The following is a 25786-nucleotide window of genomic DNA, read 5'->3' as shown; positions in this document are numbered from 1 at the left end:
ATCGCGGAAAAATTTAGCAAAAGTGAAAATCATGCACGGATAACCCGCAACCCGGATAAACAGCAACCGGATAATCGGGAGTCTGCTGTATATGTATTACATAAATTTTTCAGTTTTAGGGAGGTCAAAAATAGGCTGCGCATCATACATCAGAATGTATAGGTCACCTAAATATTTTCTTTTATGATGGTATCCATTTGAAGGACAACTAACAATGATGCAATCACCAAGCTAATGCCGAGCAATTACTTCGTTTATCTTTAACATGTTCCCTGCTACGGATTTTTATATGAATTCACCCATTACACCAAAAAGTTTTTCTTATTCCTTTCACAGTAATATTTGGGTCCTTTCCATCTGTGTTTTCATGGGTATACGGCTATGTGCACTGTATCGGTCACATCGGCATAGAAGTGCCTCCCTGTGACCAACAGCATGCTATGAGAGGCCAAAAAAGTAACACAGTCTTCAGTTATTATGACCGAAGCGGTGTGAAAATGAAGTGCCCATTTAGGTCATTATGACCTCAGAGGCAATGAACTTGTTAGTGATTCCCAATAGGGTAGTTTCCTTCATCAAAGAAAGCGAAAGGCATTGATTGCAATTTGTTACCCACTAATAGTGTGTTTATAATTTACAAATTATTTGGTTTTAGAAATCCCAGTTTAGACGAATGGTAATAATGGTCAGTTTTAACCTTATTTGTAAAAGGCCAGATTGGCAACCATGTGATGCCACTCTAGGTGATGTCACAGGAGTCTAGATGCTACACGAGTAGTCAGTAGTTTTACATCGTCTGAGATTAACAATTGCAAAGAGCTTGCAATTAACATGATGCAAAGAGCTCAGGGAAACATCTCTTAATAATCACCTATTTAAATTGCTTATGGTCGAAAAGTTTCCTTCAATTGATAGGGTATTAATAATCCTTATTTAAACCAAGTACTACAGTGCTGGCTGGGTACTCTGCTACCTGCTAGCAGCCTGCATCGTATCGGTGCTCATAGCCTCGCACCAAGGTGGTCTCACACGGTGGCAGCCAAAACCAGAATGACGTCACCCGGGCTTTTCCCAGCATTCATACTTAGCCAATTCATTTTCATGCTCTTAAAAATTTTCACTTTTCATTTAATCCCGAAAAATATATATGTATCGTCATTTAACAATCTAAAAGCATGAAATACGTACTCGATTTAGGCAATTAAAAATTATTAGGAAACCACCCTATTGTGGCCATGAATACCTTAATCTGTTGTATTCATTGATTAAGTTGAATTTATACTTTGTGATTCCTACGATTTTTTTGTTTATGGAAATAACTCTTGTTGATGGCAAGATGACACAGACATTGTGAGCAAGTGACAGGGATGTCAGCTTACAAAAAACATTGGGGGGGCCCAAACCGGGGATCTTGGCCCGGTAAATTTTATAAGTAGTGAGTTTTAAGTTTTTTAAGCATTTTAGAAGAGTCATATGATCAACATCAGAACCCTGATAACTCGAATCTCGATATCTGGACACTCTGGGGAAGATCGACAAGCCTGACACATTTTTTCCTCACACCGATAACAAATTTTTGAGGGGGCTCGAGACCCCTCAGGCCCCATGTAGTCGGCACCACTGGCAAGTAAAGTATAAAAGGTATAAGAGCTGACAGAACTTTACTTTCTTTGATCTGGTGGGTGTATTATCTTGGGAGTTTTAGAAAGGATTATGTAGGTATGCACTTGATTACTTTAAATCTCCCCATTTGCAGGAAATACATCGATAAACATTGAAATTCTCTCTTTGATCGATCCTTGTGGTATTCCTGTTTGAAGAAGTATAGTTTAACCATTGATGCTTCACTGTCATCTGCCTAGAGGAAACTTCAGTTGTCTTAAATCAGGTATGGTTCTTTGATATTACTCGTACTTTATTTGTAAATGATGGGAGTATGTAATGATTTTAATTCATGTTAAAGAAAATTAAGTGGGGAGAATGAACTGTTGAAAAGTAAGCGTGATTATCATCTATCTGAATAATAAATAGTTATTAAAGAATCACCCACAGTTACTTAGCTGTGAATTTGAGGAAAATTTTGCTGGTGTACAGGTTTTGACAGGTGTGATTAATCCTTAGACTGCGGAAACATTTTGTGTGCTGGCAGCAGGAAAAATGTTTCACCATTGCTCGATTATCTACAGCAGTTTCCCAAAATTTTACTGTTACCTGGGTGGAGCCCAAGTCCACATTCCCCCGCTGTGGCGATTGCTTATGCTGCTTAACTCTCTATGGCCATCCTTCACAGCAGGGGGTGGCATTTCCTATCATACTGCCCATTTTTTATTGTTTCTTCTCCACTCCACGCTGCTAATATGCCAATGACGAGTGCCCAAATATAGGCCCATCCAAAAGTAAGAAAGAAAGAAGGGTTTCAAGGGCGTACATAGGATCAAAACTAAGGGGGGGGGGGTTTTCTAGTTATAGGTAAGATTTAAGAATGGAAAAGGTGAATGAAACCAACATTTTAAGGAAACTGCTCTTTATTAGTTTTTAAAATTATTTTCTTAAAAAATATTATTTTCCTGAAAGACATTTGCGATTTTTGCTTCCAGGGGGGGGGGCTGCTGTGGCTGCCCCCTCCTGCTCCTAGCTGAGTATGCCCATGAAGGGTTTACCCGGATTATAAGGGTTCAATCCTTGCGAGACATTTGGCCAGGCTAGAGGGAAAAATATTTCTTGGTTCTCCCCCATACAGACTGGCAGCTAAAATCATCTACTCCCGCAGCTAAAGGGGTTATCAGGAGCAGGTGAGGCAATAGCCTCATGAGCTGTATGCAGCTAAAAAGTGGAATACAAATAAATGCTAAGGAAAAACTTTAAAATCTCAATATATGTGTGCTCCAATATTTTTTCTTATTTTTGAACATGGAGATAACATTTATTTTAATTCTTCCTGTCTATTACAGGCAATGGAGTTTTAAATTAATTTCTATTGATGATTCCATAGCAATCTCTGAGTAATAGCAATAGTATTTTTGTTTTATTGAGGAAGATTGGATCTATTGGATCCAGAAAAATTGTCACTTGGTAAAAAAAATAAAAAATTGCTAGCTTTTTTCTGATCTTTTTATGCTTTTCTTAAGATTTTAATAGTAATCAACAAGGACTAAAGGTTAAAGGTTACAAAGGTTAAAACGAAATTGAAAAGGGAGCGTAAATTTGGATGAAAAATGGCTACTCGGAGTATAATTTCGTGTTTCAGCTGTCAGTTGTCTCCTGCATTGCGCACTAGTTGTTTGACGTCACTAATGTATGAGCAGGTAGGACGGCGTCTATCACGTTCTTGTATTCGTCAGCGACGAAATCCAAAGAAATCAGATGCAATTTTGACAATCTATAAAAATTGAAATTAAATATAAAAATTATAGTATTTAATATATCTATGGATAACATAAATCGAACTAAATTTCCTTTATTGGGTCTTGCAATTTGAAGTAATGTTTCCTCCTTCGGTTGCCATTGAACGTTGCTCGATGAAGGAATAACCTTCCGTGTATACGTGAAGGAGATTCGGATATAAAAGCTGCAATTCAAGTAAGTATATGAAAATAATTGTAAAGAATAAGCCAACATTGAGTTTATGTTGCTGATGTTATCTGTATGAAATATATTTAACGTGATTATTAACCTCGTCACTGAAGTTAAGATGGCGGACCGAAATGTGATGTGCAGGTAGTGCATAACTGCGTGTGGATTTTGTAGGGTTATTACTATGTGCAAGTTGTAGACGAGTACTTGGAGTGATTAATTTGGTTTAGAGAGTATCATTGTGCATCTTATATAGATACTGTGAGTTCAATTGATTACATCCTATGTGTTTTTTTCATTGTACACGGTCTAATAATTCCTTGGTTTTATTGCAGTTGTCATGCCTAGTGGTAAAGATACAGAAAGGAATGGAAGAACATCTTTGGATCGCAGACGTTCTAATTATGCTAGTCCCAAATCAGAAGTTTCAACTCGTGGGAGTGACTTAGACAAGCAAGGTGTAGGTAATTATGATTCGAGTGCATCGTACAAGGACAAGAAACGTAAACACAAAAAATTAGCCAAGAGAAACAAGAAAAAAAGACATTCCAAGAGTGATGGTTTTGAGTGCCCTGGTGTTCCTCTCAAGCCTCTGGTTGAGTACTCTGACGTTAGTTCAGAAGATCTCTCAGAGCCGGAGGCTGGAGAGATACAAAGTGATGATAGTATGCGTGCAAGTTTGAGTGAAGGTGAAGTGAGCCCTGTGCCAAAAAAGCGCCGTAGAAAGTCCAAAATGAAATATTCCGATGACATTGGTAGGCGTCATGGCAGGGACCTTTCTCCTGCGCCAGTGCGAGTTGAAAAACGCGATAGGAATCTCACACCCTCGCCTGTTCGAAGTGATTCGCTCATGACTAAAAGTATTAAGACTAAGGACAAAGTAATATCTCCTAGGGAAGACTGTAAGAGTGAACGGCATCGATCAAAGAATATCTCTCTTTCGCCTGGCAGGAGAAGTGATAAGCATCAGCGTGATAGGAGTCTAACTCCGTTAGAGCACCCCAAAGGAGACTTGAGGGATCGTTTGCTATCCCCAGCTGCATCAGTTAATCCGGACAAGCAAATCTCCCGAAGTGGTTCGCCCTATGCCCCTGGTAATGAAAAAGGCTTGGAACCAAGCACGTCACCTAGGGTGCCCGATTTTAGGAAATCTAAAGATGGTATCAACACTGAGCCCTTGGACCGCAAACGAGACCGTAAGGACAGGAAAGACAAGAAGCACAGGCATGAGAAGGAAAGGAAAAAGCTGAAGTCTTCCCCTAATAGGCGGAAAAAACGGAAATTTCGACAGTCTCGCAGTCTCAGTCCAGCTAGTAACAATATCGCTGAGGCTGATGGTGCCGTTTCTTCTGCTGAGGCAAGAACTGCTCAAACCGATAGCTGGAAATCCAGCGGCGGTATCGATGACGTTTCCATTCATGGCTTTCAAGATAAGAGACGGCGGTTAGGAAGCGCCAGCCCTAGGGATTCGGATTCGTTTCCCACTTCGGGTGGTGCGACCCCTAGAAGGGGTGGTGAAGCCCCTGGTGGTTATAGCCCCCCAATACCTTCCAGTTCCCCTCACATGAGACGAGGTCCCCCCAGTCCTGCTTCTCCACACACTCCGCCACTGCCTCCAAAAGCGTACGAAAAACTTGTTGGGCAAATGCAACCGTTGTTGTTGAGTCGATCGTGCACCTTGTCTTCATCATCTCGGCGATCTGCAAGCACTGAAGGACATATGCCCTACAGAAGTGTGTCCCCAGCACCTTTACCACAGTCAGCACCCAAGACCTCATCTCCTGCGAAACGTAGGAAAACCTCCAGTCGGAACCATCGAAGTAGGAGGGACAAGCCAAGGAAGAGTCGGACCCGGTCTAGGTCGCCAATAAGGTGAGTACCCGCTAAAAATTTTGGTGGTGGTTGTGTAAAGGCTCGGATTTCTCATCATTTGATGTGTTGTTCCCATGTCTATTTAGTAGTAGTATAGCACCATTTGAATATTGTGCAAGGCACTCAATTCATTATGTTAGATGTCATAGAGGTTGGTCCATTTAACTCCAAAAGGTTTGTAATTGTTCGGTTAGAAAGTTTTGAAATCCTTTGGTATAGAGTAAAAGGCAATCCGAAGGTTTGAATAGCTGGAAAGGAAGCAGTTTACCCACTAAAAAGTGAAGTACCAGCTTCCATATTCCTTGGTGATATTACACTTTCGCCCCCATAATTGTAGCATCCATGATAATATCCTTTGTGCCTATGTTTTTCTACTCTCAAATAAAATTAACGATGAAGGTTTGTAATTAATCACTTTTAAATAAATGAACAAACTGAATTTTACATCGGTAAACGATAGCAAGTTAAATGGCTTCAGTTTTTACTTTCCCCTAATCTAAATTGGCTACTACAAGTATTGGTTAAATTATCTGTGCGTGGTCCAGACTGCCTACGTAACGTTTTGTTTTTTACATGTATATATTCCTTAAATTGTAATAATAAGTATTATTGAAATTGTGAAGCCCAATTTTAAAACGGTCATTAGATTTATAAATGATTTTTTGGAAGTATAGTGTTGGTCCTGTTTTCAACGTGTTTTGTTAATCTTAGGCCCTGTCAAGTTGAACTTGTAATCATCCTCTGGGTATATAAAGCAGTAGATGAAATGACGGAAGATAACTTATCGAAAATGATATGCAGTAAGTAAGGGGTATAAATAATGTTTTGCTTACATGTTATCATATAACGTGTATAGATAGTCCACGTAAGAAATGTAATAAAGGAAAAGATAGTCAGATCACTGCACTGAAATATCATGGAGTAATAATTTCCACTTCATTTTTTTTGTCCCAATGCGAATTTAATCCATACCATTAAAGGTGGTGCATGAGTAGAATTGTATTTCTTTTCGAGGGAATAAACCATAATTAGATTAAGATCTTATGTATTATTATAGGAAATATTCCGGGGATGAATAACTTGACTGTAAAGTTTCAAAGAACGAACCCAAGATGGCTGAAAACCCAGCCCTCTCTAACTTGCTACTTCATGTTTAACAGGTTCAGTACATCAGTTTTCTGTTAATCTCATGTTGGGAGAGCTCTTCAGTTCTGAGAATTCGACTGTAAAGGTTGCATACCATTCTGCTTGCTATTTATCTCATGCAATTAATTACAAGAACCTGGTTTGATAACATTTCATTGCATTTATTAGTTTGTTATTTTTTATTATTTATGGGAGTCCCGTATTCTCAAAAAAGTAATATATATATGATGTTAATTATTTATTTATTTCAGTGATATAGCATTTAAAAGAAATCCTCGTGTGTAGATGTATATATAGATACATGATGTATTTCTTCTATACTTAATTTGTTTGTTTTCATTTTAATCTGCATTTCGAATCAGCAATGCCATAATAATCAGTTGATTTTATGTAGTTATGTCTATTACCTATGCAATTTTTCTATGAATGCAAGGTACTGAAAAAACTTTTTCGGGCTGATGATTACTTCATGACCCAGTTTTATTGAATACGTGAGATCCTTTTACTTATAGAGGGGTAAATCCCTTGTAAGAAAAAATCAGCTTCATGGCCTGATGATGTACAATATTCAGTGAAATGTGGTTTTAGAAAATACCTACTGTCTATGGATTGACTAAGTTTTCTTGGATGTGTGCTAAAATACAAGGAATTTCACCTTAGATTATTTGGGCCCACATTAAAAAAAAATTTATTTTCTTCCCATTTTAGAGCTTCAAAAAGCCTTGTTGATTAGAAAATGTGATTAAAGAAAAAATGAGTTCTCAGCTACGTGGCATATACAAATTTTCTTTTGTCTATAGCATTGAAATTTCATTTTTAATAGTCAACACCCTGTGATATTTGAGAGACCCTCCTCTCACAATCAGTGGAGGTCTTCTTGATGCACACAGGTAGATAAATGGTGCAATTTCAGCAATCCTCAATTGAGTTCAATTATAACTCTTTGTTTTGTGTCAATTGCACAACGGTTCATAAATACCTTAGTGGCTGTAGTAGAGGCAACTTGTATGTGTACCATCGAAAAGTCTCCATTTTCATTCAATTCTGTCTTCTTGAAATTGGTCCTTGATATATATATCGGTGGACCATGTGGAAACCTAGTCTTTGTAAGTTAAAGTAAATCAATTTTGGGACTGGAAGGACTGAACAACATTTTTGGGAAAAGAGATCTGTATAATTTAATCTGATAGATGTTTTTGCATTACACCAGGGATTTCATTGGAAAAGTTGTTTTTTATGTTGTTCCTTTTGATCATTTTATAATTAGTTAAACATGAGGCTATAAATTGGTACTTGCATTATTTTTGCATGTAATTTTATGAGGTTATTCAATTTGTTCGCGCATGCTGCTTTGGCAGGGATTTGATGGGTGGGGGAAATGAGGAATCTCGTCCGTGGCATCTGGGAAAATTTATCATAGCAAAAAAAGAAAAATAGCAAAAAAAGAAAACTGGATTGCTCTCAGCTGACAAAGAGCTTGTTTCTTTGACATTGAAAAAATTGGTTAATTATCCTCTGAATATTTCTGTCAACAATTCAAGCCACTCAGAATAATGTAAGGAGAGTGGTATGTATTACATGAGCAAACATGAATTACAGGCCAGTGGTGATTGGATTGAGAGGGTGATGAAAATATCAGGGAAATGAAAATTTTTGCCCAATAAAAGTCATGGAATTTGAATTTGCCAATCTTGTTTTAGCCCCAACATATTAAACCATTCTTTCTTATAATTGTAAGATAAGACCTGAATGTCATGTGTCGACATATTTTATCACTGAAGATGTGAAATACTTGTGTACAGTACTTACAACTTCATGAAATCAGTATGGGTGCTTATTTAGTTTTGTATTCTGCAATACCATCATATTTATCTCTATGAACTAAGTATGGTTATCATACTCGATTCTGATCAAACTGTGATTGTAGTGGTGATGGGTAAAGAAAAATGGTTTGTCCAAGTACTTAGGGCTTTTCATTGTGTCAGACGTCATTCATGGATAGCCTTTTTTTTTTTTTTTTTTTTTTAAAGAGATGTAATTCCTGTTATGGGCATTAAAACTACTATCTTAAATTAGCAAAAATATTGTTCAGCATTAAGTACATATAGCTTTTATTTAGAACATAAATATTAACTCTCTTTTTTGTTATTTAACTGGTACACATCTATATCCTCCGCTTCTTTTAACTTTCATTTAATGTGATGTATTTGGTCATTTTATTAATGTGTCATTGTTTTTACTTGTCATCCCTAATGGGGTAGGGATTGCGTGAATTTATTTGGAATGGGGTAATTCCAAGTACTTATAAACAACACAACAACTTCCTTTCCCCGAAGATTTGGTATGATTGAAATTTTCAAACCGTTTTCATAGCAAATGGATTGTACGACTGTCAAAATTGTTCAATATTATTGAAAATTTCCTGCACACCCAATCCCGAGTTGAAATATTTTGGTATGTAGTGTCTTAGATTTTTGCATACTGGAAGAAATTGCAGTTTACTGGAGTAACCTCAGTGTGGTATTTTTATTTTGGATTTGAAAACTCCTTTGAAAGATGCATTTTTTTATTTGATTGGTTATGTGAGTTGAAAACTATTGTATTTTAAGTCTTAAGGTAAATACTGACATTAGAACTTGTAGTCTTAATCATTTTATGTTAATTTTACTTTTGTTCTGGATCCTTAAATGCAACTAAATTTGCATTCTAAAATGCTATGTAATTACATGTGTGTTAAGAATACAGAACAGATTGTCCTCTAGCTTAGAAGCTGAAATGTTCTAATTTTGATGTTTCATATACAATGAGGCAGGTTGTGGCTTTCATTGCTAGAATCATCTTACTGGGAAAATGGGGAAGAACAGAATTGCTGTTATGTAAAATATTTTGGTACTTAACACCATAGTAGTTGCTGTTGTGAAGCATCTTCAAATGACATTGGCATTGCTGTTTTGTGGTGTCACCTGAAAATGTTTTGCTGAATCAAACTGCAAATTTCTGAAAACATTTCAATCTCAACTTTAGACAGCATGTGATATCATATTGCATTTCTCATAATGCTGTTTTCAACTTTTGATAATCTAGTCAAGTCAATTTTGAACTATTGGTATTATTGTATTTTTAGTGATTTATTTGCCTGGGGAACAATGTTGTGTCCTTGATCTTGTGAAATGATAGTGCAGACCCTAATTTAATGAACTCTTATTATTATTTCTCTGTATTAGTTGCTTGCTTTGGGGATTAAAATACCTTCAAAGTCATGTTTTAATTCCGGTTAGTTATGGGACATGGATTGCCAGCCCAAACAATCTTTATTTATCATCATTCAGCAGTTTCAAATAAATTTTTTCTGTACAAAATTAACCCTGAAGTATATAATCCTTAAGTATATCATCCTTTGGAGAACTGATATTGTATTTGGAAGAGGCGACCAAAAGCCAAGGTCATTTTTTTTCATGTGGGTTGGGTTATAAAGGCAGTGTGGAGATAAACCTGGATCAGCATTAGCCTTCTCTTGTCGAAAGGGGATGATGACAAGGGCACAACGTCCCAAATGGCATACTAGTGAAACAGAAAAGTAGTCCCCAGTGGCTGTAAGGTCACATCACTGGTGCAAAACAAAATACTGCATTAAATCCCCAGCCTCTCAACCGGAAATCCTTCAGAAGCACTCACTCATCTTGAAGGAAACCTTGCAAGGGTTGAAGGGTTCTTGCAAAGGTTGCCTTGGTTGAGATACTACTCACTGACACACGTACATACAACACTCACTCTTTGAGCTGTACTTGGGGAGAAAATACTTGGACTCAAAGGTACTCAAGGTAAAAGACTCAGTGGTATGGGCATCCTGGTCTAAATAAGTGGACCAGCTTTGCTATTAAAGATTTCCTCCTCTACACAGTTCAGGGTCGATTCATCAGATCAACAAACGTCACTTATGTTGTGTTGATGTGAAGAACCAACCTTCAACTGTGAAATGGAAATCTTAGATTTTAAAACCGGACAACTTATCCTGACCATGTAACCTATACCATCTCTTGAATCCAAGGATTTTCTCCCAGAGTTGAGTCCAAGGAGTGAGTGTTGTATACATTTGCATGTGTGAATGTGATAAGTGGCTTATCTCAACCAAGACGAATTTAACATAGCCCCTTCAACACTTGCAAAGTTTCCTTGGAGTTGAGTGAAATCTTGTGAAGGGTTTTCAGTTGAAAGTCTGGGGTTGGTCACTGCTGCAAATCTTCCCATTCCCGTAAACCAACACAATAATTGGTTTTGTACCTGTGATGAGATCCCTAACATTATGGCCATAAGAGACTACTTTTCTGCTTCAGTGTTGAGGCTGTTGAACTCACCCTACCTGTTCTGTCAACAGATTGAGTAGTGCTAGACGTTTACTCTTCATAACACTCAAGCAGGGATTGATTGACCTCTGAAAATTCTCTGCTACTGCCAGGATGTGTGAAGTGAACGCACTGGCCACCACACCAACCCGATTCCCCTTTGGAGAACTTGCCCCCTTTGAACTACACACTTATGTACTTGTTGATTTAACTTTATTGTGACTGAATTGTACAATCTAGAATACACTTTAGGGCCACTTTTCCACAAGACAACACATGGCTCATATTTTGGGTATTTAAATAATGCCAATAATAAGTCCAATTAGTAACTTTCCCTCAACTTTCCTACACAATGCATTTGTGAATGTAAGAACGATTATGTCGAATGTTTAATCTTGGAGTAAGGTTCTCAAATACCTCAATAAAGATTAGCCTTTTTCCCCTGGGTGAATATTAATTGCATGAAACTGCATGCTGGGGCGAAATTGCTGGATAAATGCTCTCAATAATGCGTACATAATAAGCATTCTGTAAAATAATGCAATCATTTTCAAACTATTAAGCCAAAAAATGTTTTGTATGTAAAATGTGTAAAAAATACATTTCTTGTAGACTGAGAATCGGTGACTGTCATTAATGATTCTGCAGAAGAACATGAAACATGCCCTCAATGAAAAATCACTTGATCAGGAACTTTCCATTTACCAGCAGTTGGTCAGCATTTCGCTGCCTGTCCTGGAATGTTGTACTTTCACCTTGGACATTATGACACCTAAAATCAGTGAAAACGTATGCTATTAATTTTTCCTTGGCTAATTTACACCTCTCAAATTACTTTATTATTTAAAATAAAATTTGAAACTGTCGTTTTAGTTCAAATATGACCTTGTGAATGTTGTCAAACATTTATTAAAACTCTTCTGGAAAATTTGTCGGTTTGTATGTCCTGTCTATCTAACATCTATGCTGGTTGTGACATCGTTCTTTTTTTTCTTACTAAAGGCTAAGGAGAGCATTCAGTAGGTCAATCACTCGATCCAGAAGCCGCAGCCTGCCAAGATGGAGGCGTTCAAGATCAAGAAGTCGCTCTCCCAGACCAAGATCTCCACGTCCTCGCAGCCCCAGATCTCCACGACCAAGAAGTCCTCGCAGTCCAAGGCCACGTAGCCCACGATCGCCCAGACCCCGCAGTCCTCGAGCCCCACGTCCACGGAGCCCCAGATCCCCCAGGCCACGAAGCCCACGATCTCCTCGACCCCGGAGTCCAAGGTCTCCTCGACCGCGCAGCCCTAGATCGCCCCGGCCCAGAAGTCCCCGGTCCCCTCGACCTAGAAGCCCGAGATCTCCGAGAAGTGGGGGTCCTCGTACTCCTCGGCCAAGGAGCCCAAGGTCCCCTAGACCTAGGAGCCCCAGATCGCCTCGGCCAAGAAGCCCACGCTCACCCAGACCGCGGAGTCCAAGGTCGCCACGACCCAGGAGTCCGCGTTCTCCCAGGCCAAGGAGCCCTCGATCCCCACGGCCCCGTAGCCCGAGGTCACCCAGGTCCCGTAGGTGGTCGCGGTCGCCCAGCTGGGGCCGATCGCGAGCACGGTCTCGAAGCCGCAGTCGTACTCCCACTAGGAATCGTAGGTCGGGTACTAGCTCTGGAAGTGCGGCCCGTAGTTCTTCGAAGCGAAGGTCCCCCTCTAGTCCATCGCCCAGATCTCCATCCCATCATCACCACCATCGTCACCATCGACATTCGCATGCCACCCCCAGTGCCAAGGTCTTGCGTGAGCAGGCCAAAATGAGTGAGACTAGCCTCTTTGCGGAACTTGTCAAGGACAAGAACATGCGTGAATTGGCCATGAAGAGACTGGCTGCTTTCAAAGAGAAAGAGAAGGCCAAAGAGGAGAATTCAATTGAAATAGTTGACTTGGACAAAGAACCTTCTGAAGAATCCTTGCCAGCGTCAGCTCAACCCTCATTAGAACCAATGCCCCAATCAAATCCTCCAGTTTCTCAGGTCATGGATGTGAACAGTATCCCTATCCCTTGTGAAACCTCTTCAGCAAAATTCCCATCTGCAGGACCATCAACACCTTCCACAACTGCAGTGACCACCCCTGTAGCATCGTATTCAACTCCGGTTGCTGTTATACCTGGTCAAGCAGAACTTCCTCCTCAGGTGCCTGTAATTCCCCCACTTCTTTCAGTCCCTGTCACCCTTCCCATTCCTGTTGTTCAGTCTACCACACCAGTGAGGGCTGCAGTGGACGCTGCAACTGTTCCTGTTGGTGCAGTTGATAATACAACAGTGATTTCAGGTGCTCTTCCCATTACTCAACCAAATATTAGTTCTCAGCATATTCATCCATTAACTTCTGTGTTTCCCAAAGTGGGCATGGACCCTAGTATTATTGCAGGGTTAAAGCAGGACATCCGAATTATGATGGAGAAAAAGAATGCTTTAGAACAGAAATTAAGAGCAGAGATGAAGGCTGATACTAAAATTCCTACTCAAAGCCAGTTGGACAACATGTCAAAACCGAAGAGCCTCACAAAATTGCCAATGCCCCCTGGAATTAATCAAAGTGATTTTGAAAGTATAGACTCGCCTCCTAGTTTGTCAGCCAGCCCTGAACCTGAATTAATTAGAACTCCGCCGAGACGAGGAATTAGGGATCTGCCAATGCCACCAGGTAAGATTAAAATTTACTATTCTATTTTGTTGTAATATCCCTTTATGTGAGGATAATCATTAATCTCATGGACTATTCTGAAATATTGAACTTGATTGTTATCTCAGCTGATGAATGCTGCACCAACTTGCAGCATTGTGTATACATTTGGTATAAGAACAAACATTGCAATTATAAATGATTGGGTTGGAAGCCAAGGGGTATAAGTGATTTTTTTCTCAACAGAGTTAGGTAAAGTCAATTGTTAGAATAAATACACAAAAACCTGGTTGCCAAGGGAAACGAGTAAGTCTCTGTTCTGTGCTGACATCGAGTCGAAAATCTAATGCACTACTTAGTATTTAATTGATCTCATTTGTTTTCTATACCTAATTTCTGTACCTAACTCTGTATAGAAAAAGAAATCACTTGTACCCCTTGGCTTACAACCCACTCATATATTGAAGTATCAGGGGTTCTATTTTGACCAGCAGACCATATTTGCACTAAGGTGCCATCTAGGCTACCTAAACACACCTTTCAAAGTATAATTGTATTGTAGGATTTTTATTATTACGTATATGCTAATCTTTCCCTATGCCTCCTTATGATAATCGATTACATAATAATAGAAACATGTGTTAACTTCTGTTATGTTCAGCCAGCAAATCTACAATTTCTAAGGAAATATGTCAAGAATTTGAACCTTACTCTTTGAGCTTGTGGCTATCCCTTTGTGTTAGTAAAGGAAAAATATATGCCAGTATTATATTTTTGAAAGTTTTAGATCCACTCCAATACCTCACATTGCATACTTAATTTGTAGCTTATGGTGTAGCATGGTGGAAATATTAGGTAGAAATATTAGAATAAATATTAGATTTGTGATTGATTAAGTATACTTTGTAATTAGCAAGGATTTCCATCTGTGGAAATTACAAGGTTTACATATTCAATCGTGAATAAAATGCATATGTTTTAGAAATCCATCTGTGTTGTGAAAAAGTGGCAACACTAAAATTAACATGCCGGCTAGTGTCCAAAATCCAGGTCTCTGAATATTTCTAAACATGGTAGACCTGCAGTCCATCAGATAGTGTCCATGAATTACCATTGTGGTGTTATACAACCAATAGTATAAACGTGAAAGGCATTTTAACTAGGTATTCCTTCTCTAATGAATACCCTTCTAAAATTCCTATCACCATAGTGGTTGGTGGTCAAGTGATTGAGGTCCCTGATACTCTGGCAGAGGATTTGAGTCTTTCTTGAGGAAATTTTTTCATCTTTCTGCCATTTATCTTGCTTGAAAGCCTATGATGCTCCTTTCTTTATATGGTTTTTCCTCAAACTTTTCTCGATTTTTGTCAGGGAAAATTTTGTTTGATTTCTTTTATTCATGTTTGTTTCATTTTTTCTCCTTGTGGCCCCTCCCATATAAGGCTTATCGTGTCTCCTGCCCTGGCCTTCTTCATTTTTTTCCCTTATAACTTTTTTGAGATTTTGTACAGAAAGCCTTTTCATTTCCATCACATGGATATGGTCTTACTGTCCCAATGGGATCATTCCATGTCAGTTCATCCAGGTATGACACCCTCCGACTCAGATTTTGATGAAACTTGGCAATTTTCATCCTTCCATGTAGGAATGAAAGTGTTAAATATTTCTTGGCTATCTCTGCTAGTTTTATTTTCACAACCATTTGAATTTTGGGTGAAACAGCAATTTTTCAATGAATGCGGTCTCTGGAGGCACTTATACCTCCAGAGGGAAATAATTTGTCTCAGCCATACTTTTCATCGTATTCTTATAAACATTTGCAGGATTACTATAGAAGTCATGAGGATTCCAAATACTTACTGAAAAAGATCCTAAAGGATATTGAAAATTCTCTAAACTCATATGTTTCATAAGATTATAGAAAATTTTGAGTCAAAAACATGATTCTATAAAAGATCAAGTTTTGACCTGAGGCAATATGTGAATCAAGCTAAATTATTTTTTATAATATTCCTCAAGGTATGACCCACCGCCTGTAAAAAGTAAAATTAATGGCTTTTTGCGTGCTTCGTTTATCAAAATAGAGGATGCATTTCAATACTAGTTAATTTTCTCCACTTTGTATTGACAAAAACTTCACTAATGTGTTTTACTTGATTGATATTGCACAACTTATAGATCAACAACAACAATATAGTCACTTTGGTCTGTCCATCAGTTAGTGGTTAAATAGCACAGTACCCAAGTCTTCACTGAGGCCACTCTCTGAGAAAGCTAATATTTCAGGCGACATTGGAGCTTCATTTCTTTCCAGTAGTGCTAATTCCAAGTTTTCCTTTTAAAACCAACAGGGGTCGGTTAATACATTTAATGTCTTTCTCTGAGAAGTAATACATTCCTCCTGATCCTTGTGTGGTTGGAGTTTCCACGTTACAAATGACATTCTTTACAGAAAAATGGTTCATATCTTACGCCGTTGTAGGTCTCCTCTATACATGGATAGCACAGAGACATACATAATGGGTTCCAGAGGAGCCTGCCAACACACTCCATATAGGTCGCAACAGACAGAATTTTGAAAACCCAATTTTTACATGTAGGTATTCAAATTTAAAAGCTGCATACAGCTCATTTAGGTCACTCAGAAGTAACCTCTTTTGCTTGTGGACATTTTTGGACACACTCACCTTATCTTTCATTCCTGGCATGAGGCGGGAATAGGGTGGTTTCCTATTATTTTTTTATTACCTAAATCGAAAGATTATTACTCCTGGAGTACATATTTCACGTTTTTAGATTTTTAAATGACGATATCTATTTTTCGCGATCAAATGAAAAGTGAAAAATTTCAAGCGCGCGAAAACGCGACGCGTAAGTAGGAATGAAGGGAAAAAGTCCGTGCGACGCATTTCTGGTTCCCCCTCCCGCCTGGTAGGTGACCTTGATCGAGGCTCTGACCGCTGATAGGACGCAGGATGCTAACGGGTAGCTGAGTACCTTCCTGTCTGGTAGCGCATGGCTTAAAAAAGGTTTATTAATACCTTATCAAGCGAAGAAAACTTTCCGACCTTAGCCAGTTTTAATAGGTGGTTATTAAGACATGTTTCCCTGAGCTCTGTGCCTCATGCATGCATTGGTAGCCTCTGACGATGCATAACTCCTATCCTCTCGTGTAGAAACTAGGTCCCTGTGACGTCACGTGGAGTGGAATCGCATGGGCGCCAATCTGGCCTTTTTCAAATGAGGATAGAATTTGACCCTTGCCATTCGTCTAAACCGGTATTTCAAAAACCAAATAATTTGTGTATTATGAATACACTAATGGTGGGTAACGAATCGCCATCAATGCCTTTTGTTTTCTTTGATGAAGGAAACTACCCTATTCTCATCATTTTGGTAAAATGACTGAAATAAGTCCACTGTAGTTTTTTCTAAGTTTTTTCCCCTCGTTGGTTCTGGTATGGCTATGATGCCTTTCAATCTCAGAAGTTTCCTAGCTTGTCAAATTGCATATTCACTGACATTTAAGTGGGTGGCTACTTTTTTCCTACTCCACTAAGTCGGAATTAGTGTTATAGCCGAATAATCTGTCGCCGATTGCCTGCTGTAACCAGGTTTTCTTTTAGTAACCCAACTAGCACATCCATATCACTCACTTTATCAAGAACTTCTGAATCATGCTCTGGAAGGAAATATTTATCCATTACTTTGCAAACCTTTTTGTTCAAAGTAGAAGTTTCAACTTTCATTTTCCCTTTAGCATGCATTGATTTGCTGTGGGATGCAACTGCATGAGTTTTAAAGGAGACATGCCCATTTCCGTGCATGATGAATTTATTTCCTCCAGTGAATTTCTTTCAATTTATCTTTGTTCAAATCTACAATTCTATCATCACTGCCGACAAGTGGGATAAGCTCTTCACTGCCACAGTTTTCTTTGATATGGTATGCATATTTATCCACTTTTTTCGACATGAATTGCATATTTTTTGTCTCAGGATTGTTTTAACAATTTCTGGTATGCTATTTTATCTTGAATGAAAATGCTGGTGTTACTGTTCGTAGTGATATAATAATTTTTCTCCGATGACATCTAAATGGATCACAGCAAGTGATTTGATATGCCTTATACTTTTTTAAGAGGAAGGTTTTATGGTGCTCTCAAATGCTCAATAGTAGTCCAGAACTTTAGCCACTCCTGAGTTCAATCATTTGTCTTTCTGATGCACTTATTCACTTATGCACCCCACACTTATTCACATATTCTTCAAATTTTAGGAGATTCACTAACTGTGTGTAGCTAGTTTCATGGCATTCTGTACCACTTCATGTTTTCCTAGACTACAGTTACCAAGCTCTTTATACCTGGCATAAAGTCATCAGCCTAATGATGAATCAAAATATGACAATGACAAATGATTTTTAACTGAGACAGAATAAACAAATTGTGTCAAAATATTTTCCTTGAGGTTTACATACCTGGTTTCTAGAGATGGACACAAATATTAGCCACAAAGCTTATTGGAAAAAGACAATGTTCACACTGCAAAAGTTGTAGGGCAACTGTGGTAGACGAAGGGCATACAATATCTACCTCCTGGGAGTAAACTACTTAGAATAAATAGTTAAAGTGGCTGGGCTTATTTAGTTCATTTTCACTTTCTGTTCAATGGACCCTGTTCAGGTCTAAAAGATGTGGTTGTATTATTTCAATCTAATCTTATATTTTTCTCAGCTCCACTTTAAAGTTAAAAAGTATCATTTCTTCAAAGAAGATACTGCTACAAGTTAATGTCTAATTCTCCTTAGAGTAAAGGCTGGTCAAGTTTAGATAACGTATCTTCTCGGGGGTTTTCCCCGATCATTTTAGGTCCCCCACGTCGAACGATATCTATCTATTCACCACTCTAGGCCCGTCTCACATGGACGCGGACGGTCTGTACTTTGTGCCTGGATAGGGATCTACTGACATTAATGGAAGCTTACACATGAGTGCGGACCGTCCGCACGTGTAGGAGCCATCCACGTGGCCCCTCCGCCCCACAGATCATCCACACAGGTACGGGCCACTGACACAGGTTTGTGCGGACGGCTGATGTGGACCCAGTAGATTTGTCAGTGGAATTAGAGCGAGCTTGGAGATAACAGTGCTTATTCTCGCAATGGATATTGTAATTGACACTGGGAAAATAATTGAAAAAATTATATTCATCAGCACAAGTTCAGTAAATATGGTCATTAAAGCAGGTTTAATGTTCTATGCGCCACAATAGGGTGCACCCAAGACGGAGACGTTGATGGGCAGAATTCTTCCGTTTTTTTTCTAACCTGGTATACAGCAATTTCTTGAATTGCACTTGGCTAAGTGATGTTCTTCTACCTTGGCAAGCTACACACAGCTGACATTGTGCCTGTGTGAACAACATCTGCATCTGTTCATCCGTGCCTATGTGAGCAACAGCGACTGCTCTCCGCCCCCCGCGCGCATAGCACAGAATGCGGACTGTCTGCGTCCTTGTGAAACGGGCCTTATACGCAAATTTGATGTACATAGTTCGTCAACTTGCCTATAATAGTGCTGCATGCACTAAACAACTAGAGTCCTCGATGTTATTTCTAGTCAACTACGAACAATGTGCATGCGACAGTGTATGGCACGAAATTCAAAGTATTTGAGATCGTACTTTAAGCATAATTATTCGAGATCTTGAATATTGAATACTTTCTAGTATTCGAGGTATTGGAGTATTCGCGGATACTATTCGCACATCTCTAATTGTCTCCCATCTGACGGAGTTGTTTCTTTTTTTCTTTGCATTTTTGTATGTGTAGTCCAGTTTCAAGAATGTAGTCTTGTTGTTTTCCTTCTATTATTTTGTAAATACATAGCTACTTGGTCTTCTTGATTCCAAGGTCCACCTCTTTCAATTTCAAAATTGCTTTGTGGGTATTCTATTCCATGTCATGTGTTGGTAAGAGTCTGCTCCCATTTCCCTTCCTCATATTTCATCTTGTTTTTCTAATTTTATTTAGTGGTATATATTTTTCTGTTTTCTTCTTTGATAGTATTCATGTTAAATATTCTGTGGTAGTTGCTGCAAAAATTTTGGATTCCTTCTCTCTTGGGAAAGGTGTCATAGTTTACACCCATTTATACTTAGCAGGGTGTTGAGAGAGTACAAATATGGCAGAAACAAGCTGAGCCTTCTGCATAACTATTTCATGGGATCGAGCAATTTTTGGAAGAAACATAAATATGTGTACCATAATGCATTTATTTGTTGGTGCCAATGTGTTTCTCTAAGCCTTCATGGTACACCCTATCATCCCATTGGTTTAGACATGCAACAGTAACTTTTTATTTATTCTTTTGTGTCTATGATACACTTCAATAATTCATGATATGTGATGAAATGACCTGAAAAGACAGTGGCAAAAAAGTCATTCAAAAGAATCATTATTACGAACTTTTGTTATTACGAATATGGGTCTTGGACCCAGTGTTTAAGTAAGACCTTTACTACCAAGTTCAACTGATATGCAACAGTATTGACGTGGGCACACACTACGCTAAGTTATAGTCATTGTGCTACGTCTAAAGTTTAAAAAAATCTAGAAGACACCATTAATGCCTACTTCAGTTTAAATGATAAGAAGCTATTGTCATTTCATATCCATCCTTTGTCAGTTTGATTCCCATTGAGTTATCCCCGGTGGATGCAATTGTTCTGCAGTTAAGTTAAAGTTTCATGGTATTTAATTTTTTTACAAATGATTTGTAATGGTTGAGGAAGTGGCGAAATTAATGACAATCAGGGTCATCGTAGGCTGATGGACTTACATTGTAGGTCAATAGAGTGGCATATCAGTCTTTCAAGGATGTTTATACCATTCGCCGTTTAATTTTCTCGTATCAACTTCCATTCAGATGTTATTTACATACGTGTCCGTCGTTCCGCAACTTCTCCTAATTGTACTTCACCATATTCATCACTTGGAAATGACAACCACGTGTAGCATCAGCTGCATCCTTATATTGATAAAATCAAGCAAATATGCTTATTCTTTTTATATATTTGTATGCAATTCAATGGTATAAATCATACACATGACTCTGCTATTCAGATGTGCGACTTAAAGTACAGTAGATAGAGGAGAGGAGAAATTTTGGCAAGGTATTTTTGTGATGATTCCTCAAAGAAACGTTCTTACGAAGTTCATTTTTATGAACCTCAGGTTTTTCAATCCTGTGAAATTTGTAATAGCGAGAGAGTGTACTTTGTAATCCTCAGTAATACTTATGCTGCATGAGATATTAAGTTAATTGTTCTTCATCGCAATAATCCAGCGGTTCCCAGATTGGGGGTTATGACCTCCAGGGTGGTCGTGGGCTGTTCGGAGAGGGGTCGCTAGATGCATGTATACAAATAATTTAGTGAACTATGTACTGAAAGTTGGCCATGAGGATTTTTAAATCGAATAAATTTGTACATTTACAAAATGCCATTATATTTAACAGATTTTGACAAAAGAGAACTGAATCATTAATAATTTTGATATCTAATGGTTTGTACATTTTTGAGGAAAAAAGACTTCTTCAAGAAACATGGGCCTGTTTTTTATCCACAAATTTCTTAAAATTTGGCTTAGTTTTAGATACACCTACAGTGAGATCGTCTTCAATGTCCAGTCGATTTCTTGCCTTGGTTTAAATATTGACCAATGTGAAAAATCCAATTTTGCAGAAGTATGATGTTGCAAAGGGCATGATGATTGTCAAAGCTGTTGATGTTAAGCTTGGATGTTCAGCTCTTCTTTGTAGCCAGAACTGGTCAACATCTTAGGAGCTAAAAGACAGTTGTAAAGTGTTGTCACAGGGTATCTCAATGAGTTTGTCATGAATCAGTGGGTTTAAGTCTGCCTTATTCACAGCTTGCTCGTTGAAGGGGCTAAGTACCCAGTTCCAACTGGTGTGTCGATCCTTGGGAATGTTCTAAGTACCTGCTCTTGTAGACCTTGCAAGTCAGTAGTAACCAGTTTGGACAGGTTGTCAATGTCAGGATAATCTTCATCGCTTCGATGAAGGGATATGATGAGCTCATTTGTCAGGTGAAAGTTTTCAAATATATTCCTCTCATACCTGGTTGACCAAGTGGCTAATTTCTGTAAAAACGAATTGACTTTGTCTTGTGCATAAAGTATGGTTTTGTCTCTCCCCTGCAAGGAAATTTTGAGATCGTTCAGATGATGATATAAGTCCTCTAAATAAGCAAGTTTTGACAGGCATTCATTGTCACTTATAAAAACCAGCGAGGTCTTTGTTTGCAACTTGAAGAAATGTCTTAAGCTCAAAGTGAACTCTTGAGAAAACTCCTTCCCATGTGACAGCCACCTTGCCTCTATGTGAAGCAAGGGACATTTGTACTGCGCCTCCATTTCTTCGCATAACTGTGATAACAGTCGACAGTATAATGGCCAGTTTTTTACAAATTAACCAACTTACAGATTCATTCAACACTGTTTTTAGCTCAGTGGACATGACCTTGGTAGCTAATGCCTAGCGATGCAGAAAACAGTAAACCCAGGTGGCATTTGGCATGACATTTTTCATTTGTCTCATGAAACTGCTGTCTTCTCCAGTCATTTCTTTGGCGCTAGCACTACAGATTGAAATACACTTTTGCAAGTCAATTTGAAGCGATTCGGTTGCAGACGTGAACATTTTAAACATTTCCTCACCTGTTGCGTGGTCAGGCAAAGGTTTGCAAAATAAACTGTGTTCTCCTACTCTACCGTCACTCTCAAAGCAAACAAAGCCCATAAACTGCACCAAACTTGACACGTCTGTAAGCTCTTCAACTTAAATGGAAAAGTACTCACTTTCCTGCAACTTCGTTTTCAACTTATCCTTTAAGTCTTGAGCCATCTCGATAATGTGCCTTCCCACTGAATTATTTGACAGAGGGATGGTGGAAAACTTCTTAGCTGAATCTAGGCTAATCATATTTGAAACCATCCTGAGCTGCAGGTAGAGTGAGCTCTTCAGCAATTGTGTGTGATTTTCCTTTCTTTGCTATTTGTAAAGCCATTTGATACGATGCTAGCAAAGCAATTTTGCTCCACTTTTTTTCTGGTAATCTAAAGCAGTTAACTTGCGTTCAAAAAAATCTGCTGGCTTATCTTTAAAACTGGAAGGTTTATTTTCTAAATGGCAAATTATCTTGGAAGGTCTCATACTCTCGGCCAATGACAACTCGCTGCAAATAAAAGTGCTATGGCTGATTTCTGAGCACCGTAAATCCATACTGAATATAACTCACTATAATTTCTCACCTTTCCCCTCTTCTATTCATGATCATCCTGAGAAGTCGAAGGCCCTGCACACTTAAAAAACTTACCCATAGTTAAAACAAAATCAAACAATGCGTGAGCGAACAAAACACAAGATTGAGTGAGAACAAAAACAAGAAGTGCACGAGCCACTGCTCAACTCAAACTGGATGTTCCCCACCCCTACGCCTCAGTTTTGGACAACAACATCGGCAATACAGCCAGCTGTGCTCTTTCAACCCCTCGCTGTTCACCACACTGCAAGTTCCGACCTGCACCTTGCCATTCAGCCTTGCCTTGTATAGCCAACAAAATTCTGGAATTGATGGTAAAAATACGGTCTGGGAATGTACAGGTGTTTCTCTATTCAAAACGGGCGAGTGAAGATTGTATTTATGTACTTTAAAAAAAAAAAGTATCATTTGATGTACACATTGTTATTTCTAGGGGGTCGCGGCCAAAACATATGGGCTAAAATGGGTCTCAGAAAGAAAGAGTTTGGGAACCTCTGCCATAGCCTATGGCTTTCTCTTTTTGTTGGTGAAGCTTTTACAATATCCCCTGGCAAAGACAGCATTTCTTATATTTCTTCGAAAAATCTATGTATTGGTTGACAGTGACTTCAGATTTCAAATGACTCTCCATTTCATTATCAAGAATTTCTGCTTAATTGAATTAACGAATAATGCTCAGTGCATACTTCATGAGAACAGTGATAAGGATTGTAAATATAGCATAGTACTTTATCAAGTCGATAATTAATATCTGTGTCTGATCAACTATCTCAATTGTATAGTACTAAACAGAAAAATCTTTCAATCTAAGAGGTGAAAATTTTTCAACTCCTGAATTGATTTCAATTTAGCAATGCAGCTGAGTCACGACTTCACAGCTAACAACAAACACTCCCAAGCATCAAGCAAGGGTCCTCTTCCCATACTGGTCAAAAAGAGTTGTTAAGCCCATCGAGGTTTCATGACTACATATATGCCCTGGAGGCAGAAAAGGGCCTTACGGGAAGGAAGTAATTTAGGAGTGAAAAGAGGAAGTAACTTACTAATGCATTATTTCTCAAGGATTAGGTTTCTTAATCAATGCTAATTCCCAATTTGCTTGAGCAAAAATGAGATGTTGAAGTATGTCAAGCTACCAACGACCTCAAGATTCCTCATTGGTAATTGGATTGCCAGAAAACTTAATTCTTCTCGAGGGAGCCCGCTTCTATGGAGTTTATTTCCTTTTCAATGTGTGCTAGATTGATTTTTCGATACATTGATACACTTATTTTTAAAAGTGACTGTTAAGATTCATCTCCAAGACTTTCTAGTTTAACATCGCTACAATTAACGAATACTGAGCATATTTCTATTTTTCATGCATTTATTTAGCCCCTATTCAAGCTGTGTATAAATAATATCCACTATTATAATAAGCTGCAGAAATTGTTACAATGGCTTTTTGTTTTTCTCCTCAACAAATAGTGAATAATGAATGTTGGGTCGGGGGTTTAAGAATGTAAGAGAACTACCTTCCTCACTGCTATTTGATATTTTGAATGACATCGAAGTTATTTCAAGCAATTCAATCAGAATAGAATTTAGGAACTCTTGGAAAGTAACTTCTTCCCTGTGTTATTATTACAGTAGCACGATGATATATTGTTCAATTCAGTGAGTCGGCATTGAGTGCATTCTTCTCAAATGCCCACCTGAGATTCTCATTTATGCTGACAAGGTTTCAGAAATCATATCGATATCTGAAGCATCCTCAGTAATTGTGACTCTCAAACAGTGGAAAACCAGAGAGGAATTCACTCATGGCACTCTTATATCCAGGCTTGGTAATTGTTAAAGCTTGCATAATAATAACCCTTATGAATGTTTAGCAATGCCACTGAACCTCTCCAACTGTGAAAAACAGTGAAGCTTCATGGTAATCTGAGAAACTGAGTGTACCAAATGATTACAGTAAAAACTTTGCATACAAATAAGATAAATAATCAATTTCATGTTTCCAAGAGAGCAGGGAATGATATTTTTCCTTAAAAATCTCCATGCTACACTTTGCTTTGAATGTATGGAGGCTGAAGAGTCTGGCTCCAGTAGATATGAATGAATGAATGCGCAAATGCCTATTTGCCGCTGCCCAGAAGTAGATATACTATCATTATGATGATGTGCTATGTAATTATTTCACAATCCTCATGTGTATATAATGTTTTCAACCAATGGACTAGAATACCCCTTGCAGATAGCAGCTTTACACTATGCAATTTTTCAGCTTGATGCAATTACTGGCCTACTAGCTCTTGTGTTGTTTTGCATACCATTAACTGGGGTAAATTTATGCAAAAAAAACTTGCAGTATGGGATGAATGCACCGTGTATATTTTTTAAGTCACAAGGTCTTGTGTTTAATTGATATAAAAAAAAGGGAATGTATGTATCCTTATTAAAACAAACCTTCAACTATTTATTCAAACATTATTTAACTTGTGGATCATTCCCCATGCGAAGTGAAATGTTTGCATTGATGAAGACCTCTGATTTGTATTTTGAAAATGCATAAGAGGCATGTTTATTCCTGGTTTTTTGAAGCAGCTTTGAGTAAATGCTAGCTGTGAAGTTCCACTTTCACTGGCAGAATTTTTGCCAACATTTGATTTTTTTATCACTCAAAATGTGTTTTGTGTAGCTGTCCTCCATTACCGCTGACAATATTGCAAGCAAAGTATCGCAAGGAATATTTTGCCATCACATTTGCACTAAATGTCCATATTGTGGATATTCTGCTTCACGTTTTTGTGCATTTTTTGATTAATTCAGTATAGAAAATTCCCTGAATGTGATTTACTGAATGGAA

General features: G+C 38.3%; 1 protein-coding gene across 7 annotated transcripts in view; it reads left to right on the top strand.

Annotated features, from left to right (window-relative positions):
* Positions 1-3269: 3269 nt before the first annotated feature.
* The window catches only part of LOC124158759 (cyclin-dependent kinase 12), a 97646-nt gene continuing 75129 nt past the window's right edge, over positions 3270-25786 (top strand). For 6 of the 7 annotated variants that reach the window (XR_006864867.1, XM_046534056.1, XM_046534054.1 and 3 more), the window contains exons 1-3: positions 3270-3579; positions 3909-5445; positions 11937-13615. Coding sequence is in view for 6 of the 7 variants with exons in the window: in XM_046534056.1 (XP_046390012.1) it covers positions 3914-5445; positions 11937-13615 (3211 nt within the window). In the remaining variant the exon portion in view is untranslated. Of the gene's footprint in view, positions 3580-3674; positions 3835-3908; positions 5446-11936; positions 13616-25786 lie in introns of those variants that run through there. The other variant, XM_046534052.1, reaches the window with a different exon arrangement.

The sequence above is a fragment of the Ischnura elegans genome, chromosome 5, assembly GCF_921293095.1.
Source record: "Ischnura elegans chromosome 5, ioIscEleg1.1, whole genome shotgun sequence".
Classification (NCBI taxonomy): Eukaryota; Metazoa; Arthropoda; class Insecta; order Odonata; family Coenagrionidae; genus Ischnura; species Ischnura elegans.
This window is presented reverse-complemented; position numbering and strand designations above follow the sequence as displayed.